This window comes from Akebia trifoliata, chromosome 12 (genome assembly GCF_017979445.1).
Source record: "Akebia trifoliata isolate Shusen 1 chromosome 12, ASM1797944v1, whole genome shotgun sequence".
NCBI classification, from domain to species: Eukaryota; Viridiplantae; Streptophyta; class Magnoliopsida; order Ranunculales; family Lardizabalaceae; genus Akebia; species Akebia trifoliata.
The window spans coordinates 31,854,857-31,879,230 of NC_141386.1; the positions used below are offsets into that span (position 1 = coordinate 31,854,857).

The following is a 24,374-nucleotide window of genomic DNA, read 5'->3' on the forward strand; positions in this document are numbered from 1 at the left end:
TCAAATGACTATAAATCAATATTAAATATTTTGTGAGTGTAAATTATCATTCTGACCTCAATCTTTGTAATTTATTTGCTCTGATAAAAAATAAAGAGTTTGTGATTCTCTAACTTGAGTCGTTATTTTCTAGTTCCCCCTCTCCCCTCTGACAACAACACCCCCCCCCCCCTCTCCCCACATGATTGGTGATTGTGTATAAAATGATGTACATTATGATTCTATGCATAGTTGTGGGGTGGGATGAGAGAGAGTTTGTCAATTTATCATATAACTTTAAATATATGAATATATTGTTAATTGTTTGATGGATATCATGATCGGAAATATTAACATGTGTTAATCTAAAATACATTTCAACATCATGTCGAGTACCATACTTTGCATCAAGATGACATTGTCTGTCAAAACGTGTGCTCGTATTTAATTGACGATTCTATGTCAGACTCGTGGCGATGTTATCTATTAATAAGCTTGTCTAATCATTTATCCAGATGTGCCTATCTTTTATGCTAATTTTCATATCACCACGTTGGGGTACTTTATTAGTATCTAAAACTTGAGCCACAAGTTTTTCGAGCGAGACTATATGTTCAGACTCGATTTCGGAAAAGATATTGGTAGGCCACTATGCCCTCATAATATATTTCTCGTATTAAAGGTCTTCCATTAGTTCACTAAAAGTTTAGGGCCACTTTAATCAAAGAATGCACCATGTGGCGGGAAAAAGGAGATGTGGAGGTTCTTAGCTATCCAACTACATGAACTACATGATTAACGTTTGCCATAAGAAAACGTTCCGGTCTTTCTCTGTCACCATTCTTACCTTTCATGCGGCTTTGTGTTCATCGAAATCTACGCCGTTTAATTCGCCGTTAACCAAGAAATCTCTCTCTCTCTCTCATTTGCCAGATTTTAGGGTTTAATCAGATTTAGTAACAGAGCTTCAGAAATCAGAGGAGAAAAAGAAAAATCCAGAAATCAATGGCGTCCTCATAACTGTTGTTTCTTCGCTTGAGATAACGATTCTTTGTACGGAACAGTCTCCTTTGTTGAAGAGAAGAAGTGAGAGATGGACGACGAAATGAAAGATAACGTTGAAGAAGAAGGATTTCTGGCTGAGGAAATCGATTTTGATTACGAGTTCGATGCTTTGCGGTACTTCGATTTCAGTCGTAAAGAATCGCCTTTGGAGACTCTAGATGCAGAGCTCTGGTTCGATACAGCTGGAAGTTATCCTCCTTCGCGTAAGTTGTTTGCTTCAATCTTCGTCTTTGTTGTGGAAACGTGTTTCGACATGTTTAGTTGCTTTAATGATTTTTTTTGGTTTTTGATTTGGGAAAATGCGAATGTTTTTTGTGATTAAGCTTGGGATTTGCTGTAAGAGGGATTCTTTAGGCCTTAAATGATGCATTTTTCTTGATTTGGACATCATGGATGTTAAAGTTTGGTTCTTTTTATACTTGTTTTTGGTATATTTGTGGGGTTGGTTTGGTTTCGCTCTCTAGGTAAGATTATGTTCTTTTATATGCATTTTTCCCTTTTTTAATTTAAAAAATTGGTTGTTTAGGAACTAATGTAATTAAACTTTAGCATAATTTTGGTAAGGTCACATCTTTCTTGATTTCAAGGTGATGGGTCTTTTTTCCTTTGATTTCTGTTTTGTGGTTACTCATCTAGAAGTAGGTTTCCGTTTAGGATCTCTCTCTCTCTCTCTCTCTCTCTCTCATTATTAGTAAAGATTTTAGTTTTTTTTTTTGCATTGGTGAGGACTTACTGGGTTTGTTTCTATGGACTTTTCTGCAAATTTATGTTATCTTGTCAATTCATGGCCTGCTTCTAGATTTCAAATTCCAAATTGTAGCATTTTCCGCCCCCTCTGACCCCCCCCCCCCCCCACCCAAATACTTAACTGCATGAGACTTCGTCTCTGGGCCACTCGGTGTATTGACTTTCATATTTCTCTATGGGGGTTTTCCATTATAGATGACAGTATAACAAGTGTAGATAACCATGAATTTTCCTCATCAATATTATTTTTTGTATTATTATTATTATTATTATTATTATTATTATTTCAGTCTAAGAGGTTTTACATATCATCCCTTAGCACTTACATTGAATTGACTTTTCATGTGTAAATTGCAATTTTGTGACTCGTATCACTGCTTTTGAATTGGAAAATTTTTTATTCTCTTTAAATTTTTATTTTCAACTCATATATTTTTTAATTTTTTATTTTCAGCTTTTGCGGCAAGTCTAAATTTGTGGGGAGGCATCCTCAATGAAAATATCAACACCTCTCCAAATTCTAAAGATGCAGAAAATGAAGATTCTTCCTCCACTCATTCAGATATTAACATGAGTTCAGAATTATCAGGTAAAAATTGCAGAGGTATTGTTTGATATGTGACTATTATGATCTCGACTTTTGTTTTTATCGGACTCCATTTTTTATCATGATTGTATCTTGTTTCAGAAAAGTGTATATGTTGACAATCCCATAGTCGAAGTAATAATGCCTTAATAAATATACATTTAAGATTGATCAGAGTATATGATTGATTGTATGCTCTGCTTACATTGGCGTGTTTCACGTTTGATAAATTGAATAGGAGTTTGCATTGTTTTTAGAAGAATGTCTTATGTTTATTTTGATCGTTGAGACATATATACACATTATTTTGTTTTTTATTGTCATACAAATAATACTAATTATATGATTAATTATTTTAGAAATTTAAAATTTCTCGATGACTGGAGTGCTCATCTGTGACCATTCAATACTAGTAATTAGTTTTTTTTTTACAAGTTAAAATTTTATTGAGAAAAGGGGATGAGATGGCCTCGAGGTACAACTTATCGAAATACTAGTAATTAGTAACTTATACACATTAACACATGCATATGCACGCACTTGTTTTCCTTGACAGCTGAAATATCTTATTTACAATTTCCCAATTCATTCCATAGCTATGCAATTATGTGTTGTAGTCGTCTTCAAATATGTTTCAACATCTACTATGCAAAAATTGACTTTTTCTACCATGACCCGTGCTAAGGTGAGAGAATCTCTAATCACACAGCCCAGGATTGCCACATGTAGATTCCTGATTGGCTCATATGCATTGACGTGTATAGTGAAAATCCACTAGGGTCTGGCATCCAATAAGAGACCTGATTTTGTCAAGCAATGTCCTTTGCAGGGTGCAAAAACTGGAATGATTTCCAAAAGACTTTTTAATTCTGCTTTATCCAAATATAAATAAAAAATTACACACTGATAACTGTGTATGTTTTTCTTCATTGTCAGTTCAAGAAGGGATTGACCAAGGAGTTGTCCTCAACTTATCAACTGGCAATCTTCAAAATGATCAAAGTGAACAACAAACCTTAAAGACAGGTACCTTGGTTTGCTTACTAATACTATTGGCAACTCTCTTGCAAGAAACAGACCAGTGTTTTCAATGTTTCAGCTTGTAGTTGTTTGAAGTGGTATGTGTTTTATATATTTCATAGTTTGGATCAACTCTCTCTCTCTCTCTCTCTCTCTCTCTCTCTCTCACACACACACACACACACACACACGCAGGCCTGCGTGCGCACTTATAACTCCAGTAGATTTATTTCCAATTTCAAGGAGTTGGAGTTGTAGATTCTATCTCTTACTTTTCTTGAAAGAAAGTATGTGAATCTCAGGGATTCTTTGCATCTGCAATTGTTTAATCATGTTTCTTTTTTCTTTTGTTGTCTTTATTTTTGTAATAAGTTTCTTTTGTTCCCTTCTCCAATGTCACGCTGTTTCCGTTCCTATAACATTCTTCTGTTTGTAGGGTTCACATTTCATTGTCATGTGGCTCAAGATGTTCCAAAAGCTAAAAGCACTTTGAAGGCATCATTTTCTAGGGGCTCGACTTTAATGAAACCTACTGCAAGTCAGTTGGCCAAGCAAAATCAACCACGCGAAGTCCATTGTTCCAGCCGATTTCTGCTAAGGTTTCAGTTCTTTATCTTAGTTAGATAGCTTGAGATCTTGATAGGGAAGAGCATGAAGACTTTTAGCTTAACTCTTGGTAGTATCTCTTCACAAATAAAAATTGACATGGCATCTCTTTTTGCCAAATCTTGGTTGCTTACATTCTTTGGTGAAGTTTTTATTCTGCCAAAAGAAAACTTGTAAATGGCATTGATTAATGCTTCTGAGGTTATTGCCCATTATTCTCATGTTCTTTACCCTGGACGCTTAACATTTTTGGGTCTGGTTATCGTGCTCCATTAAGGCCCTTTTCAACTTCTTCTTTTCATTTTGTCATGTGACGGCACTCAATTCGTTTCTTAAGTCATGTTTTCTTTCTTTCCATCAACTTCCTCATCCAAATTATGTTTTTTTTTTTTTTTTTTCCATCAATCTTATTTTCTTTATTAATCTTTAGATATTTTATGGTAGATCCCAAAAGCCATTATCTCAAAATAGTGAGAGAAGATTGGAGAACCCTTCTATGGTTGAAAGTCAAGCTGCCAAGAGACAAAAGCTAGAGGGAGGTCACTTGCGTAAGGTGCGTTGAATTTCTTTTTCAATCTTTTGATGCCTCTGGTTTACTTATATATGTTTAGTAAGACTTGGAGTTATATAGAGGTTGCATTTATGAAGTATGGACTTTAAACTGAAATAATATTTAGGGTTATTTAGACATAACCCATTTGTGTTTTGGTGAAGATTTTAGATATCCCTTATGTTTTCAACCTGATGACATGCCTCTTTTATCTTGGTCTTCTCTGAAAGACTAACAGAAAATGATCTAAACTCTTGTCTTTAGCCTCTTGCCATAAATCCTTGAATTGTGTCAACCCAAAACCATCATCTTCAATCTCCAATATTGTGTCTACCTGAACTAATAGTATGAAGATGAAAGTAGAAAACAATTAAATAATAATATGTATAATTTGTCGTAATAGAAGTCTTATTATATATTCTTAGCATAAAAGTAGAACTAGGGTTAGATTATTTTTTAAATCAAAAGTGTTTATTATAATCTATTAAGTGCTTTACAATATTCTATCCAAAGATAAGCCACTAAATGGCTGTCCCCACCACATGTAAGCAACATCATCAGTTTTATAGGAGCTATAGACAAAGAAAAATCTTACATTGGGTAGAAATATTCATCATCTATGCCGATTTCATATGAATCTGCCTCAATTTCAATATGTTTTTTAAGAAAAAAGGGAGAAAAGATGTTTCTTGCAACTCAAACTCTCAAAGAGAAGAAGTTAAAAAGATGAACTGAGTACAAATCCTAACAATTACAGTCTCATACCATTTGATAAAATAACTTTTATTTTGAACCCCTCCACCACCAAATTGCCGAGTAACTTAACCCTACTAGGTGAATTATTGCGATTTGTTGAAGCATATAATAGTTAGTGAAATTATGAGATTTTTTTTTTTTTGGAGAGAAAAACTTTTCTTGCTAACTTCATTGAGATCAAATGGATTACCAAATTGGCAATCCAGCTCATAGCCTTGTAGATGTCATGGTAAAACTCAGGTCCAAAAAAATTAACCGCTACTGAATTTAAAATTTAAATTTAATGGTGAAATCGTTTTTTAGTTTTTTTTTTCAAGTTCATAGAATTTTGTCCTCTACACATCATTGTGGCATCGGATCATGTTGTTGGATGCCACAAGGTGAGCTCAACAATCCATAGTAAGATTTGATATTGTACCAAGTTAGTCAGGCTAGATGTACCCTCTCTCTTTTCCCCCAAGATTGTGGGGGCCACGCACTGTCCACGTGTAGTTCAGCATTTCAGCTTTTTTTTGTAACATGTGGCTTACATAAAAAAATTCTTTTAAAATTTTTGTGGGACGTCACCCCCCCCCCCCCCTTCCCTTTGCCCCCTTCTCAAAACTCAAGAACAAGATGGCAGTTTTGGAGAAGTAGAAGACAGGATTTTTGGGTTTTCTACACGAGGTTAAAAAATTTACCAAAGAGGTTTACGAGCGTGAAGATGCCAAATTTTTGGGAGCTGCGAAATCAAGAGTTTCGGTCTTGAGATTGAGATGAAGACATTTATGTCAATTTCTATTAGTCTTCCCTAGTAGCCTGAGGTTAGGGGTTGGTGTATGTCATTAGTTTGAAATCACCGGGGGGTATCTCAAAATATTCACCAATTTGAAGGGTTATTCTAAATCACCCTTGTATTTAGTACACTGAATGTTTTATTTATTGGTCGAAAATGCTTTAATATATTACTAATTTAGAAACATTTCTGCATGCATGAGTATTTTTTGCTAAGGATTGAAAGAACACAAGGACTTCCTAGGTGGTTGCCCATCCTAGTATGCATTCATGAGCTATTGTCTGAATCAGATTGAAGTCATAACAAGTTATGTTCTATAATTCTTCTAATTAAGAGTTCCTTTGCAAATACTCCAACACAGGTCCCTGATACAAAGCAACAGTCCAATTTGATACACAAGGCACCTAAAAAGGTAAGTTACCTATCTTGGAAAACACATTCTTGTCCTTGAGTAGTACTACCTTCTCTTTCTATGCATGTTTTATTGCTGTCCCTATATCCTTCTCTATGAACATTATTGCTGCCAGAGCATACTTTTTTCCTCCTCCCACTATCATATACAATTCAAATCAATACATTCAACTTTCCATTCTCTCAAATATCTTTGAATGTATTTTAGGATGGTCCTGCTGATTCAGCACACTCCAAGCTGACACTCACTATTCCAAGAGAGCCTGACCTGGAAACAGCACATAGGGCACAAAGGATGAGGTATACTTTTTTCGATTCAAATTGTTGGTTGCTCATCATATCTCTCAAGGTGGATATTATAAGTTTGTTTATGGAGCTCAGTACATTTCTTGGATTGAAATTTTCAGGCCCAAGAACACTACAGAATTAGGACAGACTATGAAGCCAACTTCATTCATGTTTAGAGCACGCCCTTTGAATAGAAAAGTTGGTACTTGCAGTTAATAAAATGGGTGCTTGAAATTTATTCTTAGCAAGTTGCTTTATGGTTTTTTCCCCCCTTAAGATATTTGTTTTTTATGACTTTGCAGATTCTCAAGGCTCCTTCGTTGCCACTCCCCAAAAAGAGCACACCACGGTTGCCCGAGTTCCAAGTAAGTATTTAGCATTTGTCTGTTTGCTTCCTTTTTTCGTATAGTATGTCACATTGCTTTATGGTATTGTCACGCCACTCAATTACTTCTACCATCAAATCCCTTACTTGATTTTAGTAACTCATATTTCCATTGCTTCTTAGGAGTTTCACCTGAAAACATCAGAGAGAGCCATGCAACATTCAACTGCCACTCCATCGTCTTCACTGCCTAGCTGCAACCAATCTGATAAGGTAGGTTATTAAAAAAAAAAAATTATTTAGCGTACACACACTTATATAACGAGCCGTATGTTCTCTCGTCATTGGTTTTTGTCATTTGTGCCTAAGAGTAGATGTATCTATTTTGTATTCAAATTCTTGGTGACCAGTAAGAAGGATACTTTGAAGCTTATTATCCAAATCATTTATATAGAATCTTTTATCTAGGTGATTAAATAGTCATTAATGCTCGAGTGCGGATCCAACATTTTGATTGTTCCACGATAGGTCTGTTCGAAAAAGGATCTTACATTTTGGGCAAGATTTTTTTTTATTATTCATGGTGTAAACCCAATGATTATACAGTTCAGAGGAGAGTTTTTAACTGTTGTGCACAAAACACTTTTCATTGTATCATTATTCATTTCCCAAACAATTGACAGACTACTGGATAATGGTATTTTCCACAAAATTAAGTGATGGCTTCTGTTTTCAATGTGGAGGCTTACAATTTTTTATTGCAGGTTATGCACAAAATTAAGGTTGATTCTATCACAAAAAATGGCACCACAGACTCCAACAGGTAACAGTTTTTGGATCTTTGAACCCCACTAAACCTCAAAATTAGACATATTGGACAAATATTTTTCTGCTTAATTTTTTTGTATTATATAATTATATTCATGTAGGATTCTTTATATATTTTGCATGCTTGCTGATAAAGAAAATATCTTAAACTTGTGTGTCTGTTTTAGTTTTACTGGCGTTTCAGAGTTTTCTTCTATCATCTGGGTTATAAGTTTTCTTCATTGTGTGAGAACAACTTTCATGATACCCTTTTAAATTTTCTGGCTGGTAGTGTGGAGTAAATGACCTAGTCTTAATACTTTTGATGATCAATGAGGACTCTGTTTGGAGCAGCACTCACATAGAAGCTAAAATACACTCAATTTTTTTCAGTTTGAAAAAGCTCCAGTAAATTCTGACCAATGTAATTTTTACAGTTAAGTATAGCCTACTTCAGAATACTTATATAACATAACTGTTAGATACAATGAATAGAACTCTAACAATGACTTTTATATAGGCCTGTTTATGCATCTTTCCACAATTTAGCCTTAAGAAATGCATTTGTTAAAATTGGTCCTAGGAGACATCATAGTTTATTTCAGATGACACTAGTTGCTTAATTAGAAAGTATTTTGTCTTGTTAGTGTGTGTGGTATGCCCAGACCAAATATTGTAGATGCTCCAAAGCAGGAGGGATGCGAAACAATGCACAAATTCAAAGCTCGACCTCTTAATAAGAAGGTACTATAGTTGTTGTCTGTGGGTCTTGTTCTTGGATAGGTATTAGTTAATATTTATCATGAGTGGATTCAATTTTATTTATTTATTTATTATTATTATTATTATTTTTTTAATATAGATATTTTCAAGTAAAGGAGACATTGGTGTCTTTCGGAATAGCAAGCGAGAAACCACAGTACCCATGGTAATCCAGTTGACATTGATGCTTTATGTGGTATACAACATTAGTATAAATGTACTGACATTCTTTTCTAAAATATCAAATTTTCGCTTCCTTGCAGGAATTCAATTTTCCCACAGAGAGAAGATTTCAGCATAATCCACCCATAGAACTTTTTAACAAGGTAGACTTCTTATTTTAAAGTCAGGTTTTCTGTAATCTTATTCATTTTCTCTACTCTAGAATAGGAATCATTAGTTGTTTTAGATTAACCATAGTTTACTCTGCTGTTTCAATTATGTATTATAGTTTCTTTGTATTTTTTCCCTGTGCATATATTTCTCACAGCTCATTCCCTTTTATTGTTTTCTTGTGTATGAATGCTAGCTGTCTCTGACATCTGAAATCCAGAATACTGAATCTCAAGCAAAATTGCCTCAACGTGCTTGTATACCTAACAAGGTTTTTGTTGTTCTAGTTAACTCTTGAAATAAGTTCACTATCCATTGTTTCGAATAATCAATTTTCCCCAGTATTTACATGGGTGCTTGTGTTATTTGATGTAAGGGCTCAAAAGAGAATACAATGGATTCTTTCCATCAAGAACATAGGGTATGCTCCTCCTATGGAAACTTTTATCAGTTGTTAATATTATGTATAAATCAGGAGGCATTTGCATTGTTATTCCAGTCTTCCTTTTCTTTGTTGTTCTTAGTTATCTAATTTTTTGTTTTCATAAACTGAACTTTTAGATAATGCATGTGGTCAAAGATAAAGCACAAAGGTTTGTGGGAAAGCAGAATCAATGTGGGATTGGTGGGGAGATCACTGAAATTGGATCCCGGGCTACCATGAACAGGTACACACTATAATAACTGAAAAGTAGAGCATTTTTTTTTTTGGTTTTTTAACTTGTATCATTTTGGTGTTTTGCACCTGGCTGTGGTATCATCTAACATGATCTCTAAGTAAACAATTTCGTGAGCTGACTAACATCATGCTATATTTTATATCATTATGTGAAATATCTTAGATTTTTTGCCCTATAAGTTACATATATTAACTTCATCCAATACGAAGATCAGGCATTCATCATTTTTATCTTATCTCAAATTCATTTTTGGAGAACCATGATAACCATCTTTTTCTTGTTGTGAGAAGTTTATTAATTCTTTACGGAGAATACTGAACTTTTTTCTTTTATTTTATTTTATTTTTTCAGAAATTTAAATTAATTTCTCAAGCTTGAACTTGTTTCACTTAGCATAGAAAATGTATCTATTTATCTCTTTCTTTATTTATTTGCTATATCCATTTTATCTTGCACAGTGTAGTATAGGCAAAGGTTTTCCAGGCTGTTCATCCTGCTTTCTTTCTTTAGATATTGCGTGTAAGAGAACTCTCCCCTCCAGATATCCATGCCCTATATATTGTAATCTGATCATATTTACTTGACTGTATCTGTGAAAGCATGTCTTACATACCATAAGTCATCCATGCCTAAAATAGATAGCAAAAGTTTACTTGCTCTAATATGTTAACAATCATCCTGTGAGAACTTGGAAAGTAGACACACAAACACGAAGCTGGTCTTAACCAAGATGTACAATGATGATCTGTGGCCATGGAGGATCCTTAGTTCAGGGTTTGTTATGATGAGAGGCTGGATTGCTTTACATGACTCCCAATTGTCATGAAACCTTGTTTTAACCACTTGTAATAAAGTTGCAAGGCAAAGTTTTGTATGCTAAAGACAGTTTTGTTTGTTTATTTACTAATTTGTTCACATTGAACAAATTTTAAGCAATTTGGACATAATTTGGAACCTAAATGTTAAAAGCAATAGCATACCCTTGGTTTTAACTCTTTTTTTTTTATCCATTTCTTTTGTTGATTGGTCACTTGTTTTAAATTGGTTGTCGAGATAATTACTTAAAATATTCCCTACCTGAATGTATATTAATGCTGCTTTGAAAGGCAATTGTGTGTTTGTGACTGGTCTATGTAAAAAGCAATATCAAAGTTATCTATTGCAGCCTTATAATATGGGTTCTCCTCTGCGAAAACAATCCCTCACACCCCCACAACACGTGATTTGTTTTTTTATAATATTAAATTTACCAAACTTCTCCTTTAAATTGCTACAGGAGTTTGGGCATCCGTTAGGAGGGAAAAGTTCCAAATTTTCTTCAACGTAGATTGACAGATACCTACAACACATCTGAATCAGCAGAGCTCTTCGTTCATCAAATAACATAAATTATATACATGTATATGAAATCCATGGGAAGTCCATTCTTCTACCAAACATTTTGTTGACCCTGATCTCTTCACACCAACTTCTTCACTTGGTTGGCTTCTCAGATTCCTATCAAGTGTGGTGGAGGTTTACTAATGATTCAGCAGTTAGAGCAGAAGGGAGTTCTGAAATCCATGCGATTATGTCATATTCTGAAAATGGAAATTTCCATTCCTCAATAAAGATGTAAAAAGGCCAGAGTTGTACAGCTTTCATGGCCTCAAATCTTTGAAGCATAGCATTCCCTCCCTCTCCTTTTTTGTTTCTTTTTCAGTATCACTAAACATGTAGCAGAACACCATCTGTAAACCTTGGAGTACATATATACTACATCTGTTTTATTCTTTGGCTGCTTTATGGATCAATTCTTTTTAATGAGACATGTTTTTTTCCTCTCTTGAACTACTGTTGCAGAGCTTATAATGAATAGTTCATTATGCAAATTGGTCTGAAGCATTGGCAAAGCTTATTGTTGTAAAATTTAAACAAGATTGCCATATTTTCTAGGGTAAATTCTCAAATAATTACAAAAGTTTTTGGTATTTCCAAAGTGTTGCTAATGTTAACAAATTTGTTAGCATTTTGTCAACATTATGTGGTAGTTGTGTCAACGCATGTAACACTTAACAGCATTTTTGAAAACTTAGGTACTTATTTGGGAATTTCCCTATTTTCCTAATGTAAGCATCAACTTGTTGAACATTTCTACTAGTTTTAAAAGAGCTGTTGCTTCTCTAATCAGTTTTGCTTCTCTTATTTGAGAACTAAGTTTGTTTTAAATCTAGGGATGTCAATGAGTTGGTTTTGGTTCAGTTCTACCTATACCCAGAATCGAAACCTAAATAAAATAAATCTGCTAGTGGGTTATTCATGCGGTACCCAAAGGAGACCCAATTATTATCGGGACCCTAGGATGGCTAGCTAGAACCATACCTTGTCCATCATGGTGGATCCAAAATCGACTGATTGGTTTCGGGTATCTAGCTACCAATTGACACCCTTAATTAAATCTGCACTTTCAAAGTTGAAACACAAACCACAGTCGAATTGAGCTATAATCTGTACATGCTCTTATTCATTGTTTTCTTCTAGTAGGATTACAGTATACAGTCCCGGGTTCGGATTAATATCTATTTAGGTAGCCAGGATTATATGATACATTTGATTCACTGGACTTACAACTTTGCCATACAATGCTATTCTATTGGATTTACTTCCCATTGAAATTCTTGTTTGCTGATTTCTTCTTGGTGATAGAAGAAACAAAGGAAAGAGGAGATTGCTTCGTCCAACGCCTTATATCATAGGCCCTTTTGAAGGGCTTCTCCTTGCCACCGTTGTTTTTCCTTCTCTTTGTTATAGCAATGGCGAGGTCATTTGGAAACAAGGAATGCCAGACAAAGGCGTGAAGAAAGGTAGAGACGAACAACACAAACACCATTGCTGATGACATGAAGGAAAGAGTGAGTACAAGGCCTTGGCTTAGGACACAGGGGACCTGCTCTGCATACTTGATGGTAGCCAGCGATGCAGTTGTCATAGGGAAGGTATAGGACCACCATGCCACTGAAAACCTGCAAAGTGTGGTGAAAAAAAAAATTTAGTTAACTATGTTGAGTGTATATTTTCTTCCACACTCAGGTGTGTCATATCCCAATTAATCACTGTGATCCTCTTATATTCATAGTTCTCCCCCTCTCCAATAGATCGGTCTTTTGGAGTACTTGGTCGGTTAACATGGTATCAAAACACTAAGTTCATATAGGTCACAGGTTCAATTCTTTCCACCCTTATGGCTGTGATTGGGGAGGGTGTTGAGTGTATATTTTCTATTGGAGTAATTAGTTATGTTGCATTGTAATATGGTGTACTACGATACACTGTATCATATCTACTGAGATTAAGATAAGGTTAGATTGATTTGGTTGAGATTTATTAGGGGTAGAGCTTATCTCTAGATATGATTTGGTTTCTATAAAACCCTGCAAGGGTTGCTGTAATTTTTATCTGAGAGAATCAATAATATCTCAATTCTTTTATATTTTCCTCTCCAACAGATCAGTCTTTTGGAGTAGATGGTTGGTTAACAAAATAGACCATAGAAGATGAAACTTGAAGTTGCAAACATGTAAGAGAAGTAGAGAAAGAAATAGCTTACTCGAAGCCCCGGAAGAAATTGATTCGAACGACGAGTGAAAAATAGAGAAACAATGCGATGAAGTAACACGTCCTTGACAACCCATCAAAGTCACCGTATATAGTTTCCCAAGCAATACTTGCAGCTGATGGAGCTGCAATGAACATTGAATACACAGGGTGTAATTCCTTAGGCAAGGCCTCGCTTGTCGGTAATCTTTGATAGAGCGTAACGAACACTACAAGATAATGTGCAAAACCAATGGCCCAAAAGAACTTGGCAGGCTCCTGCCATCCCACCTTTGATGCTAAGATTGCACCAACGAAGTTCCCAACGACAGATAGATGTGATGATGGGTTCGCCACTTTGCATAGACGCCTCCTCCCTCCTGATAACCATTGGCCATAGATCTTGACCTCGAGAAGGAAAACCGGTGTCATGAAGATGACCCATATAATAGGGTGGAGTGGTCTTGGTGCTAGCATTGGAGGTGCACCAATGGCGAGGAACATACAGACGATCCATGGAGCAAAGAAGAAGTTGACACGAATGGGATGAAAGTACTCTCTTCGAACTGCTTCAAAGTAGAATGCACACTTAAGTGCATAAGTTACAGAAATCAAGATAAGGACAGTAAGTGCGAGGAGCCAGAGAGCGAGGTTTATGAGAGGAGTGATGTTGAGGAATTTGGTAGCTGGGCTTGTTGCAAGGGCGAGCCATAGAATTGCTTGGCTGCTGAGGCCGAGACAGATACCAAAGCAACCGATCGGGAATCTGAGGAGGAAAGGCCACTGCTCATCCTTGGGGAGGAGAATATCTTCGGAGTCCTGCAGAAAGATTGATGTCATCATGGTTGATTCATCGTTAAGATTATAGATTACCAGCCAAACTGAAAAAACAAAAAAGATGTACTGATATAAACTGAAATCTTTAGTAATTCTTTGGAATCGGTGAAGAAAATTTTGACTTGGATCAAATCAAAGAACTAACTTTAACATCCAATCTTAATCACAATAGCCTTTTTGATGAAATGGGTTCTTTAACATATTTATAATAAATAGATCTATTGAAGATAGATAGACCTTCAAGATCACTTAAAATAAACCCATAAAGAGATCAATCACATAAACCCATCACAAGATATAAGACATAAGAAAACAACGAAAAATAGATGTAGTAGAGTCTCTTTAAATACCTTGACTTGGTCTAACTCGGGTCCTCTCAAGGCAGCAAAGTATCTTCCAGCAGGAACATCATCAACCCCTCCAAACACATCTGTTTGATGTAAATCCATCATCTCTGTCTCTTTTCTCAGAGGCAACGTTGAATTTTGCTTACTAACAGCCGATTTGGTACTGAACATACTAAAGTCTCCTCTCTTGCCCTCTATGACAACTCCTCTATGAATCGAAGCAAAACCTCCAAAGCTTTGACCATTCCTCGAAAGCACCCTTTTATCGTCCTTGGCCTTATGTTCTCTATTAAGTGCAGAGAACCCAGTCTCAAGAGAGACTTGTCGACTAAAGCTTTTCAGTGGTCTCTTCATATCCCGATGTTTAATTGCTCGATTTGTTCGCTTTTCACCAATCTTGGTCGTTATTTCTTCTTCTTCTTCTTCTTCATGGACTACTTGATGTATATCTACAAAATGGTCCTCAAGAGAGTTTGGAGAAGTTGGATTCATTTCCATTTTGCTTCAAATAATTCACAAAGGACACCAAGTTTCACTGAAGTCTGTGGGTGCTCTAGTATTTTAACCCATGCATATTAGATATTAATACATACAATCATACATGTGTGTGTGTGTGTGTGTGTGTCACGAGAAGTGAAAGTGATTGTTCTGGTGGAGGTTGTTAAATGGTTGGAAACCAATACTTTCTTTGGAAAAGTGGGTTGTTTTGAGTAACATCTCGTGGGGTGACTTGTAAAATCTTGTGGTGGTGGAGCTTAATTGCATGGGAGTTGATCTATAATATAAACATGGACTCATGAAAGAGAAAGACAGAGATAGAGAGAGATTTTCACTGGTACAGTTGAAGTTTGAACGTAGAGACCAGGAAATTAATGCATGGCCACCAATATATTGAGTGTGGATACAGGCCTGATTCATGATTAGGGCCGGGCTCAAGCTTGGGAGTTAGGCTCATCACACGGCCCAACCTGTATATATTTATATTAGGGACACGGGTTAGAGGTTTTGAATGGGCTGAATTTTTAACATGACCCTATTAATTATATGGGCTGATTTAGCCCGTTTCGTAAATGGGTTCAAATAGTGGTGGCTTGGGCAAGGAATTTTAGGCCCATTAGTACCAAGTTATTTACAGCCCAACTCATCGACAGCCCTTTATGGACATATCTAACTAATTTTCACATGGAACAAGACCACAAAGATTTCATACAGACCTTAATTTATGAGGGTGAAGAAAAAAGCATTTACATCATTTGCCACTAGTTTCTGTGAGAAGACCAAGCCAAGAGCCAATCTCCTCAGTTTTAAAACATTTAAGAAACCTAAATGCCCCTTAGACCTTGGTCTTTTCTAATTGACCAATTCAAAATGACCTTAATACCCTCAACTTCAACCTCAAACCCAAAGGCTCTTTGATTTCTCTTCCCAAAATAGTCATTTCAGCCTTTTAAATAATTTTTTAACCTACCCTACAACTTTAAAATCGACATATCAAACAAGATGGAATTTTTTAACTAGAAAAAAAATATTAAGGATTCTTTTTTTTTTTTTTTACAAGGAATTAAAAAAAGATACAAAATGATAAATTAAAGAGGACGTTAAATAGACTAAAATTAATTTAACATAGAGATTGAAGATGATCGATTTTAAGAAAAAAAATTAAGGACCACATGAAATCTACTTTTAGTGTGAAATCTAGTGGGCTGTGGTATTGGATTTTGCCAATTTGGAGGAACAAAAGAGGTATGAAAGAATAAAATTTAGTGTTTTTCTTACTAGAAAAAGGGATGAAAGAACAAAAGATAAATCAAGGTAAAAAATGATGGGGATTGTGAAAGTTTAATAAATAAAATAAAGCTCCATGAATCAAACTTTACATCTAAGTATGAGTCCATATTATTGCGCATTGGAAATTTTGGCCATGTCGAGAACATTTGCCTACTCGAAGGGATCATTTCAATTACCACATGCTCTTGCATTCAATATTCCGGTAAATTTACAGACCATAGGCCTAAATTCATACATTTATTATTTTGCAGCAATGGTTTTCCAAGCTAACTCCTCTGATACAGCTCTGTATCATCCACCAACCAGACGTATAGGAAGAGATTTTAAACCATAGTTCATTTTTCTCATTGTTAAATGAGACAACTCAAACACATGGGAAAACTTGTCGAGACCAAGATGAGATGTGTTTATGACAAGTTATAAAACCATGTTTGCAGTCACATGAATCAAACTCTACATCTAGAAGTTGAATCATAGATGGAGAATTAGTGCCACAACAACACTAACAATTAGAAATCACAACTTGTTCGAGGCCAATGGTGTTTTGGACTAGTTACAATGAAATAGGCCATATGAGTTCAAGAAGGGTCCCACGGTAGGACTGCATAAGAAAATCAGTCTACCTCATAGAGTCCACTTTTAACGTTACAGCTAACAACCTGGCATATGGCAGTATATACAGACCAATATTAAATGTGAAGAGAATTCCTGAGACCTACATGGTACAGCCAATTCTTGTGACGTTTTTTATGACATTTAATAGCAATAAAGAACATTTAAAACCAAGCACAAATAAAGCTCTGAACAGAATATAACTAAAATCCAAAGAGATTTCCCAAAAGTCAAAGATTGCTTGTACAAAGGTGTTAATGATCAAAACAGTAAAATATAATAGAAAATATTTCTTTTTCATCCTGTAAAGACCTAAGTCTTACAAAACTTCTCACAATGGAGTTCAAAACTATGTAGAGAGAAAGAAAGTAAAACCCATCTTGAAGTAAAATTTGGAACTTCAAATCTCTTCCAATAGGGATGGAGTGATGATTGATCAAATTGTATTCTTAGATATGACTTCCCCAAACCTCATAAACCACTGGGCATCGGATGAACTGTTGTCAACCCGCTGTCCCTGCTGTTGCTTCGCTTCCACAAATTGGGTATAGTTGATAGCCTTAGAAGGAGCCGTACAAGGCTTCGAGGGGGGAGTTGGAAGCAATGAGACTAATACACGTGCAACTTCGTGCATGTTGGGTCGTTCGGATGGGTGCCTCTTCGTACACAACAATGCGAGTTGGAAAGTCTTCCTAACAAGGCCTAAATCCATGCAAGTAACAGAGACCTCCGGGTCGACCGCTTCCATCACTGTGTTATCATCTGCCTTGGACAATATCTAAGTAACATAATAAATATGGACGGTGTTAGATATAACTTAAAGAAGTAAAGGCGGTTGGTGTGAAAAGTAAAGGTAGATGATTGGGTGCAGACCAATTGGTGCAAGTTGGAGTCATCATCAACAGCCTTTTTCCCCGTGAGTAGCTCCAGAAGAACAATGCCAAAGCTGTAAACATCAGATTTCTCATTGAGATGGGAGGTCCGGGCATATTCAGGATCAATGTAACCAATCGTACCCATGACATAAGTTGAAGCATGGGTCTTTGAAGGAGAGATGCATTTAGCAATCCCAAAATCAGAGATATGAGCTTCAAAGTTCTCATCAATTAGTATATTTGAAGACTTGACATCTCTGTGAATAATTCGAGGATTGCAATCAAGATGAAGGTAAGCCAATCCTTGAGCAGCTCCAACAGCAATTCTCAATCGTGTGTCCCAGTCAAGTTTTACCTTCATTGATGGTCCTGTCGTATAAGATGACATTTAGTCAAATCACTAATTGCATAAAAACATTTATTAAAATTGTAAGGTGGAGAGGAAGCAAGTAAGCTAACCATGAAGAAGATCCCAAAGAGAACCATTCTGCATGTAATCATAGATCAGGAGGTTACCATTGGGTGAAAGAGAGTACCCATATAAACTCACAAGATTTCTGTGTCTAATACTGCCAATGGTTTCAAGTTCAGTCTCAAATTCTCGTTTATTATGCGGATGGTGACTGTATATGCGCTTTATTGCAATGGTCTTGGAATTCTTTAGTACACATTTGTAAACCGTGCTTGAAGCACCATAGCCTACAATGTACTTCTCACTCAGATTCTCGGTAATTCTCATGATATCATCGTAGGAGTAAATAGCCAAGTCCATGTGAAGAACTATGAGTTTTGGGGGACCTGGAAGTGTAACATATTTAACCATAAGGAACAGACATAATTAAAAAAAGGTGGAATTAGGATTCCATGTAAACATACCCTGAATAGTTCCTTGTGATCCCTTCATAAATTGCTTGGGTGGGTTGGTTCGGTAAATTGCAACTATGACCATCGATAAAAGTGCCACAGAGCCCAATGTTATACAAACAACTGCAGTCCTTGAGATCATAGCTGTAAAACAAATGAGAGCTTAGCAAAGTTAAATCTGACAAGAAAATAAACATTTCTTTAATCGATGCTAAAGATTTCAGACTAGATACCTTTGGATTCTGGAGCATATGGTCCACATAACGATCCCAACCAATTTCCACACAACAATGGGTTTCCCAAGAAACTAATAGACAAAATAAAAAACCCATTAAAAAATGGATGTAATCAGAGACCATGGCAAAGTGGGAGATTTAGGTCATGTACCTCTCTGGTGGAAACCTCAAAAAATTCTTGGTGGGAGGAATATCCCCAGATAAGTTGTTGTAGGATAGATTCCTGAAGGGATACTAGGTGTGTAAATAGGCAAAGCTTCAAATCAAACAATAGGAGAATAATAGACTTAAAAACACACACACGTACAAATTGACAAGACTATAACAACTGCTCAATTGAGACGGTATTCCACCACGAAGATTGTTGTTGTTCAGTATCCTAAACAGAATACCATTGCATCAAAGGTTAAACATGTGACAATAAAGCACCAAAATGTTTTTGCATCAATTTGAAGCAAAGACCAGGGATGGGGCTGAACTTACAAAGCATTAATGTTTTGCAACTGACCCAACCCTTCAGGAATCGTGTTCGAAAGTTTGTTGAAGGACATATCACTGAGTAGAATTTACTTGTTAGAATCCACTTATTGACCACGAAATTTAGAAAACTCAACTCCCAAATACAGATTGGTAAACTCACAGAATTTGAATACTTCTGAGATTCCCAAATTCAGCTGGCACAGATCCATCAAGTCGATTCCTACTCAAGTTTCTAAAGTGACCAGATATAATTAAGGTAGGATAATATGTGCATATAGTACATAATTTTGCAAGGAAACTTGACAGTTCACATACAGTGTGAGAAGGTGCTCTAGATCACCAACTGAAGCTGGAATGGGTCCGGAGAAATCATTGTAAGAGAGATCCCTAGATTTTGAAACAACAAGAAATGAGATTAGCTTTAATAATACACAGGTACAATGGAAAACACATTAAATTCACTTTGTAACATACAGAGTATCAAGATTGCTAATTCGCCCCAACTCAACAGGAATTCTTCCTTTGAAATTGTTCGAGGATAGATTCCTGTAAATACACATGAAATAAGGCGGACATCAATGGTTATTCTTGTAATTATATAATAATATAGAGTGGTATCCTTACTGTATGAATGATTGTGAATATGTGATTCTAATTGTGCAAATAATTTGTGTTAGGAACTGCAAAGCAATGGGTAAAGAGCACTGCAAGAATACTCGAAATGGCTAATCGAAGAGATCGTTCAAACTTACAGATATGTCAAACTCTCTAAATTCTTGAATCCAGAAGGAATGGAACCATTCAACTGGTTACCATACACATTGCTGAAACAATGTACTAAGAATTAGAGACAAACTACAGTTACTGTGACAAAAAGATTTGCAAAAGAGAAAACTCACAATTGGTTCAGTGCAGTGCAAGTGCTAATATTTTCTGGAATGGGTCCTTCAAGGTAGTTATTTGCAAGATTCCTGAAAGATGACATATCCATTATTTCAAAAACAAGTATCATTTCTTAAAATATAAATTATATACATCATATAAGAATACAATATACACATAAACAGAAAGAAAAATGGACTCACAGCTCAAAGAGTTCTTCCAGTTTTCCGAGCTCTGCGGGAATCCCACCAACCAGCTTGTTATTGTTGAGTTGCCTGTGGAAGAAAAATTTTGAAACCCGGAAATAAAAGACTAAAGAAACAAAGCTATTATCCAACAAAAGACATTACTCACAAATAACTAAGTTTTGACATGTTCCCCAGCTCCGGTGGAATTAGTCCAGTAAGTTTGTTACCATGTAGGTATCTGAGAGAGCAAAAACCAAATTGAAAATTCAAGACACGGAATTTAAAAAAAGTCCAGAATCAGAATACTCAAGTTAATCTAATTTAGGTAGTAAAAGAGATAAGTGTTGCAATGATGTATTGAAAAGTTTGCAACAATGAATAGTATGCTGATAATATGGTAACTACAGATTGCTTTTACAGTCACCTTTTGCCCTTAATCTGTCGAAATTGTTTTCAAATGGAAACATAGCCTAAAAGATTAAGTAATTCTAAGAAATGCCCGACGACGAATAAACACAACCCAGTATTAAAAAAATATTAAACATTACTACATATTATTAGTTGACTTTACTTATGTGTGAGTGTGTGTGTATTGTTAAAACAGGAGGGAAATTAGGAACAAAAAGCATGTTTCAGGAGGAAATTGCCTTCAGTGAAACAATTAGGGTAAAAGAAATCTCAAGTCAGTCAAATTTTTTGCCCAGAATCCTAATTGCATTAACCTTCAATAGCTAAGAACTTATCCATTCATACAACCTGCATAAAATAATAAAATTAAAAGGAACTCACAATTTTCCAGTGTAGGACAGATTGCCAAGTATTGGTGGAATAGGCCCAACCAGTTCATTTTCACTTAAATCCCTGTAAACAGTACAAATAAAGGATTTCACAAACAGTGTTATTTGCTTTCCAAAATAAAAATATCAATTGAAATATGGACACTGGAGTTCAAAAGAGAGTACACAAGCAACACTTAAGTAACAAAGATATTATACAATTGCTAAGATCAACACTTACAAAACCGCGAGGGCTTGCATTAGACCAATAACTTCAGGAATCTTTCCAGTAAGCCTGTTTCCTTGAAGTGACCTGATAAAAACATATTTTAGCTACAAGTAATCAAAAATAATAAAACAGAAAAAGATCGTATAAATACTATTAAAAAGTTTATAAAAAGCATACAGCGTAGCAACTTGCAAAAACCCAATATTGTAAGGAATTTCCCCAGTAATCTGGTTGTAAGAGATATCCCTGAAATTCAAAATTAATATTTAGATAGCTATTATTAAAATAAAATGCAAACTTCAGATTGGTGCAACAGAAAGTAATTGACATACAGGATTTCAAAGCTTGTACAATTTCCAATATTATCAGGGATTTCTCCAGTTAAATTATTGCCTCGCACATCACTGGAAAAAAAAAATCATGTTAAGTGTGTACCAGAGAAATGACCTCCAATAGAATTGAATGGAATGTGGGTTTAGTTCAGCAAAAACCATAGTCTTAGCTAAAAGCTTATTGGGTATAGAAAATAAGAACTTACAAGTACCAAAGACCAGTCAATTGGCACATATCGGGGGACAATGTTCCGGTCAATGAATTACCCCGCAATCCCCTATATAAGAAGTATCGCAACACCTCCATTATAAGAAAATTGCAGACAGTAGTTGACCAAATGTTTAAATCAATAATACAAAGCTAAGAGTTTATAATTGACTTGAATGGAATAAGTGGATTGGATATCAAAGTAACTCACAGATACTGTAATACTTCATTCCAGTAAATTAGCCTGGGAATGTCACCCGTAAGCTGGTTCTGAGCAAGATCCCTGAAGAATTATCAGTTATACATTAATGTCACTCATTCTAGGCAAATGGGTTTCAAGGCAAGTGTGATTCTGATCAAGGGAATTAATATTCTTTTAAAACAGACTACAATAGAAATACTAAATCAAGATCATTCATAAAGACAACGTTGTTAGCCATGATTAGCATAAGCAATATAAAAAGGCACCTAAGATCGAAAGAAGGAAATTAGCTTACAGAGTTTTCAGATTTGGGATCTGTGACAAGGTTGAAGGGATGGGACCCGTTAGCTGATTGTTCTTTAAAGTCCTGCATAGAAGAAGTGTTCTAAGTTGTGAACTGATTGGTATACAATGAATCATAATTTGAACAAAATAAAACTTTTAGATTAGTTTCTTACAAATCTTCAAGTTGTTTGAGCTTAGATATCGAAAAAGGTATATCTCCATAAAGGGAATTCCATGATAAATCCCTGCATCAGTTACATCCCACATTTAACAACACCATCTTTTAATACTAAAGCCCTCCAACCAATGTCAAAGCAATTTTAACTACACAAAGACAAGAAGTTTTACAGAGTTTTTAGAGAAACACAATTCCCCAATTCATCTGGTATTTGTCCTGTCAAGTGATTTCCCTTCAAATCTCTACAAATCAAAATAGAAAACATTTTAATCGGTACCCATATGAAAGTAAAAACCAAAAAAAAAAACAAAACAAAACAAAATTATAAAGTTAAGAACACATACATGGTTTGCAAATCCTTCAAATCTCCAATAGAAGGCGAAATTTCACCACCCAAATTCAAATTTGACAGGTTTCTTCCATAAAACAAGTCCACCATTATTAAACCAAACAAAAAAAAAATTAACATAAGTAGAAACATGGAGAAAAGCTTACAAAGATATAACAGAGAGGCTGACATTGTCGCAGAAGACGCCTCGCCATGAACAATGATCCTCGATGCGCAGGTTATCCCAGTCAAGAAGCACGTTAGCAACATCTCTAAATGACGCTTTAACAGATAACAAAGCTTCCCCTGCACCATTAAAATAACAAGAACAATGGGCATAAGTCCAAAGTTGGAGATTCTTAAAGGATGGAAAGGGATGGGTATTTCTGTATATAAATCAACATTGTTGACTACGAAACTTGTTATCCATTAGTGGCAGTCACCCTTTTTAAAAAGGATAAAAATGAGAACTTCTTATAGCTTCATTCACAAAATTCTTAAACAACTATATCTCCTTATAAGGCTTTTAGTGCCCATTGTACAAGAACTTTTCCTTTAACAAAATAAACTACCAAAAATGAAACAAATGGCGAAGAGAAAGAGAAGATAAAAAACAAAGTAGAAATACAACTAAATTGCAAGAGAGAGAAAGATTACTTTCGTCTGTAAGTGGAGAAACAAAGGGAACGATAGTCCAAACCATCACCACCACCATTACAAAACCCAGTAAAAGCTTCTTCTCCATTGTCGAACACAGAAGAGAGAGAGAGAGAGTGTGTGGGTTCAGTTTGGAGGAAGTAGAGGAATAGTTTCCAGGTGTAGAACAGGCGTTTGGCGTGAACTAAAAGGAAGTGAGAGATAGAGGGGGGGGGGGAGAGAGAGAATTAAATGTATTTATTAGGGGGAAAGAGGGAATTAAAGAAGTTGAAACGGCGGTGAAACGACGTTAGTAAATGAGTAGAGGAGAAAGTAAAAGAGATTTAATAAGGAGTGGTGGACGGAAGCGGCCGTCAGCCGTACTAGCGATTCCCCAAATGAAGTTTATGTTGGTTGGACAGGAGAGTGTGAGGCTTTGGTAAAAGAGACAGAATTAGAGGAAGAAGAGAAGCTTATTGGTTTTACTTTTTCATACTTTTTACCGTACCATCATCAGATATTATATTTTAGAGAGAGAGAGAGAGAGGGCGTGCTTGGAACTGATAGGGAAAGGGAAGAGATCACTTGTTGCATGCTGTTGGTATTGCTGCAGCTCTCAACGTATAAAGCCTGTTGGATGCTTCTTCTAATTTATTTTTATAATAATTTACATGTTTGAACAAGTTAGGTTATGTTGCTTTCAATAATCAATATCACTCTCTCTCTCTGTCCCCTCAAATTGAGTTTCATTGGTCTCTAACTCTAATCCAAATGTTGATTTTCCTTGATCCCTTTAAATGGATACGAGGGTTCTTATTCGCACACCCA

The 24,374-nt window shown here is 35.6% G+C and overlaps 3 protein-coding genes across 7 annotated transcripts; 1 reads left to right on the plus strand and 2 right to left on the minus strand.

Moving 5' to 3' along the window:
* The first annotated feature begins 698 nt into the window (after positions 1–698).
* Positions 699–11,498, plus strand: LOC147389553 (Cell cycle regulated microtubule associated protein). 5 transcript variants are annotated; one of them, XR_015170563.1, is made up of 19 exons: positions 699–1,247; positions 2,246–2,395; positions 3,314–3,403; positions 3,834–3,996; positions 4,448–4,556; positions 6,446–6,496; positions 6,704–6,795; positions 6,903–6,981; positions 7,086–7,148; positions 7,292–7,381; positions 7,873–7,931; positions 8,563–8,659; positions 8,778–8,843; positions 8,941–9,003; positions 9,207–9,281; positions 9,397–9,431; positions 9,572–9,678; positions 10,149–10,209; positions 10,967–11,498. XR_015170563.1 is itself a non-coding variant. In XM_086418185.1 (18 exons), exons 1-18 carry the CDS (start codon positions 1,073–1,075, stop codon positions 10,983–10,985), a joined length of 1,593 nt encoding a protein of 530 aa, XP_086274311.1. In that variant the 5' UTR covers positions 703–1,072; the 3' UTR covers positions 10,986–11,498. The 5 variants fall into 5 exon arrangements, 2 of the variants coding, with proteins under 2 accessions (XP_086274311.1, XP_086274312.1); XR_015170561.1 differs by having other exon boundaries at positions 700–1,247; positions 9,387–9,431; XR_015170562.1 differs by lacking the exon at positions 10,149–10,209.
* A 737-nt stretch (positions 11,499–12,235) lies between these two features.
* OZS1 (C4-dicarboxylate transporter/malic acid transport protein) lies at positions 12,236–14,990 on the minus strand. The gene is made up of 3 exons (XM_086418184.1): positions 14,451–14,990; positions 13,277–14,082; positions 12,236–12,692 (listed from the first exon to the last, which is right to left on the minus strand). Exons 1-3 carry the CDS (start codon positions 14,943–14,945, stop codon positions 12,329–12,331), a joined length of 1,665 nt encoding a protein of 554 aa, XP_086274310.1. The 5' UTR covers positions 14,946–14,990; the 3' UTR covers positions 12,236–12,328.
* A 2,111-nt stretch (positions 14,991–17,101) lies between these two features.
* On the minus strand, positions 17,102–24,088 carry LOC147389555 (uncharacterized). The gene is made up of 27 exons (XM_086419101.1): positions 23,568–24,088; positions 23,078–23,216; positions 22,927–22,998; positions 22,753–22,824; positions 22,578–22,649; positions 22,415–22,486; positions 22,129–22,200; positions 21,916–21,987; positions 21,710–21,781; positions 21,555–21,623; positions 21,390–21,461; positions 21,162–21,233; positions 20,539–20,610; positions 20,388–20,459; positions 20,202–20,273; positions 20,055–20,126; positions 19,777–19,848; positions 19,618–19,689; positions 19,463–19,534; positions 19,306–19,377; positions 19,130–19,201; positions 18,974–19,045; positions 18,820–18,893; positions 18,599–18,730; positions 18,182–18,520; positions 17,721–18,091; positions 17,102–17,625 (listed from the first exon to the last, which is right to left on the minus strand). The coding sequence occupies exons 1-27, from the start codon at positions 23,653–23,655 to the stop codon at positions 17,284–17,286; spliced, it is 2,922 nt and encodes a 973-aa protein (XP_086275227.1). The 5' UTR covers positions 23,656–24,088; the 3' UTR covers positions 17,102–17,283.
* Positions 24,089–24,374: the final 286 nt, after the last annotated feature.

What these genes read in the sequence shown, in the direction of transcription:
- LOC147389553 (XM_086418185.1), top strand. Translation starts at nt 1,073, where the DNA reads ATGGACGACGAAATGAAAGATAACGTTGAAGAAGAAGGATTTCTGGCT. An exon ending in CACGCCCTTTGAATAGAAAA is followed by an intron (nt 6,982 to 7,085) that starts GTTGGTACTTGC and finishes ATGACTTTGCAG; the next exon opens with ATTCTCAAGGCTCCTTCGTT. An exon ending in GGCACCACAGACTCCAACAG is followed by an intron (nt 7,932 to 8,562) that starts GTAACAGTTTTT and finishes TTGTCTTGTTAG; the next exon opens with TGTGTGTGGTATGCCCAGAC.
- OZS1 (XM_086418184.1), bottom strand. Translation starts at nt 14,945, where the DNA reads ATGGAAATGAATCCAACTTCTCCAAACTCTCTTGAGGACCATTTTGTA. An exon ending in CCGAGTTAGACCAAGTCAAG is followed by an intron (nt 14,083 to 14,450) that starts GTATTTAAAGAG and finishes ATCTTTCTGCAG; the next exon opens with GACTCCGAAGATATTCTCCT. An exon ending in AATTTCTTCCGGGGCTTCGA is followed by an intron (nt 12,693 to 13,276) that starts GTAAGCTATTTC and finishes CACACTTTGCAG; the next exon opens with GTTTTCAGTGGCATGGTGGT.
- LOC147389555 (XM_086419101.1), bottom strand. Translation starts at nt 23,655, where the DNA reads ATGGAGAAGAAGCTTTTACTGGGTTTTGTAATGGTGGTGGTGATGGTT. An exon ending in CTGGAAGAACTCTTTGAGCT is followed by an intron (nt 20,274 to 20,387) that starts GTGAGTCCATTT and finishes GTCATCTTTCAG; the next exon opens with GAATCTTGCAAATAACTACC. An exon ending in ATATGCTCCAGAATCCAAAG is followed by an intron (nt 18,731 to 18,819) that starts GTATCTAGTCTG and finishes TTTGTTTTACAG; the next exon opens with CTATGATCTCAAGGACTGCA.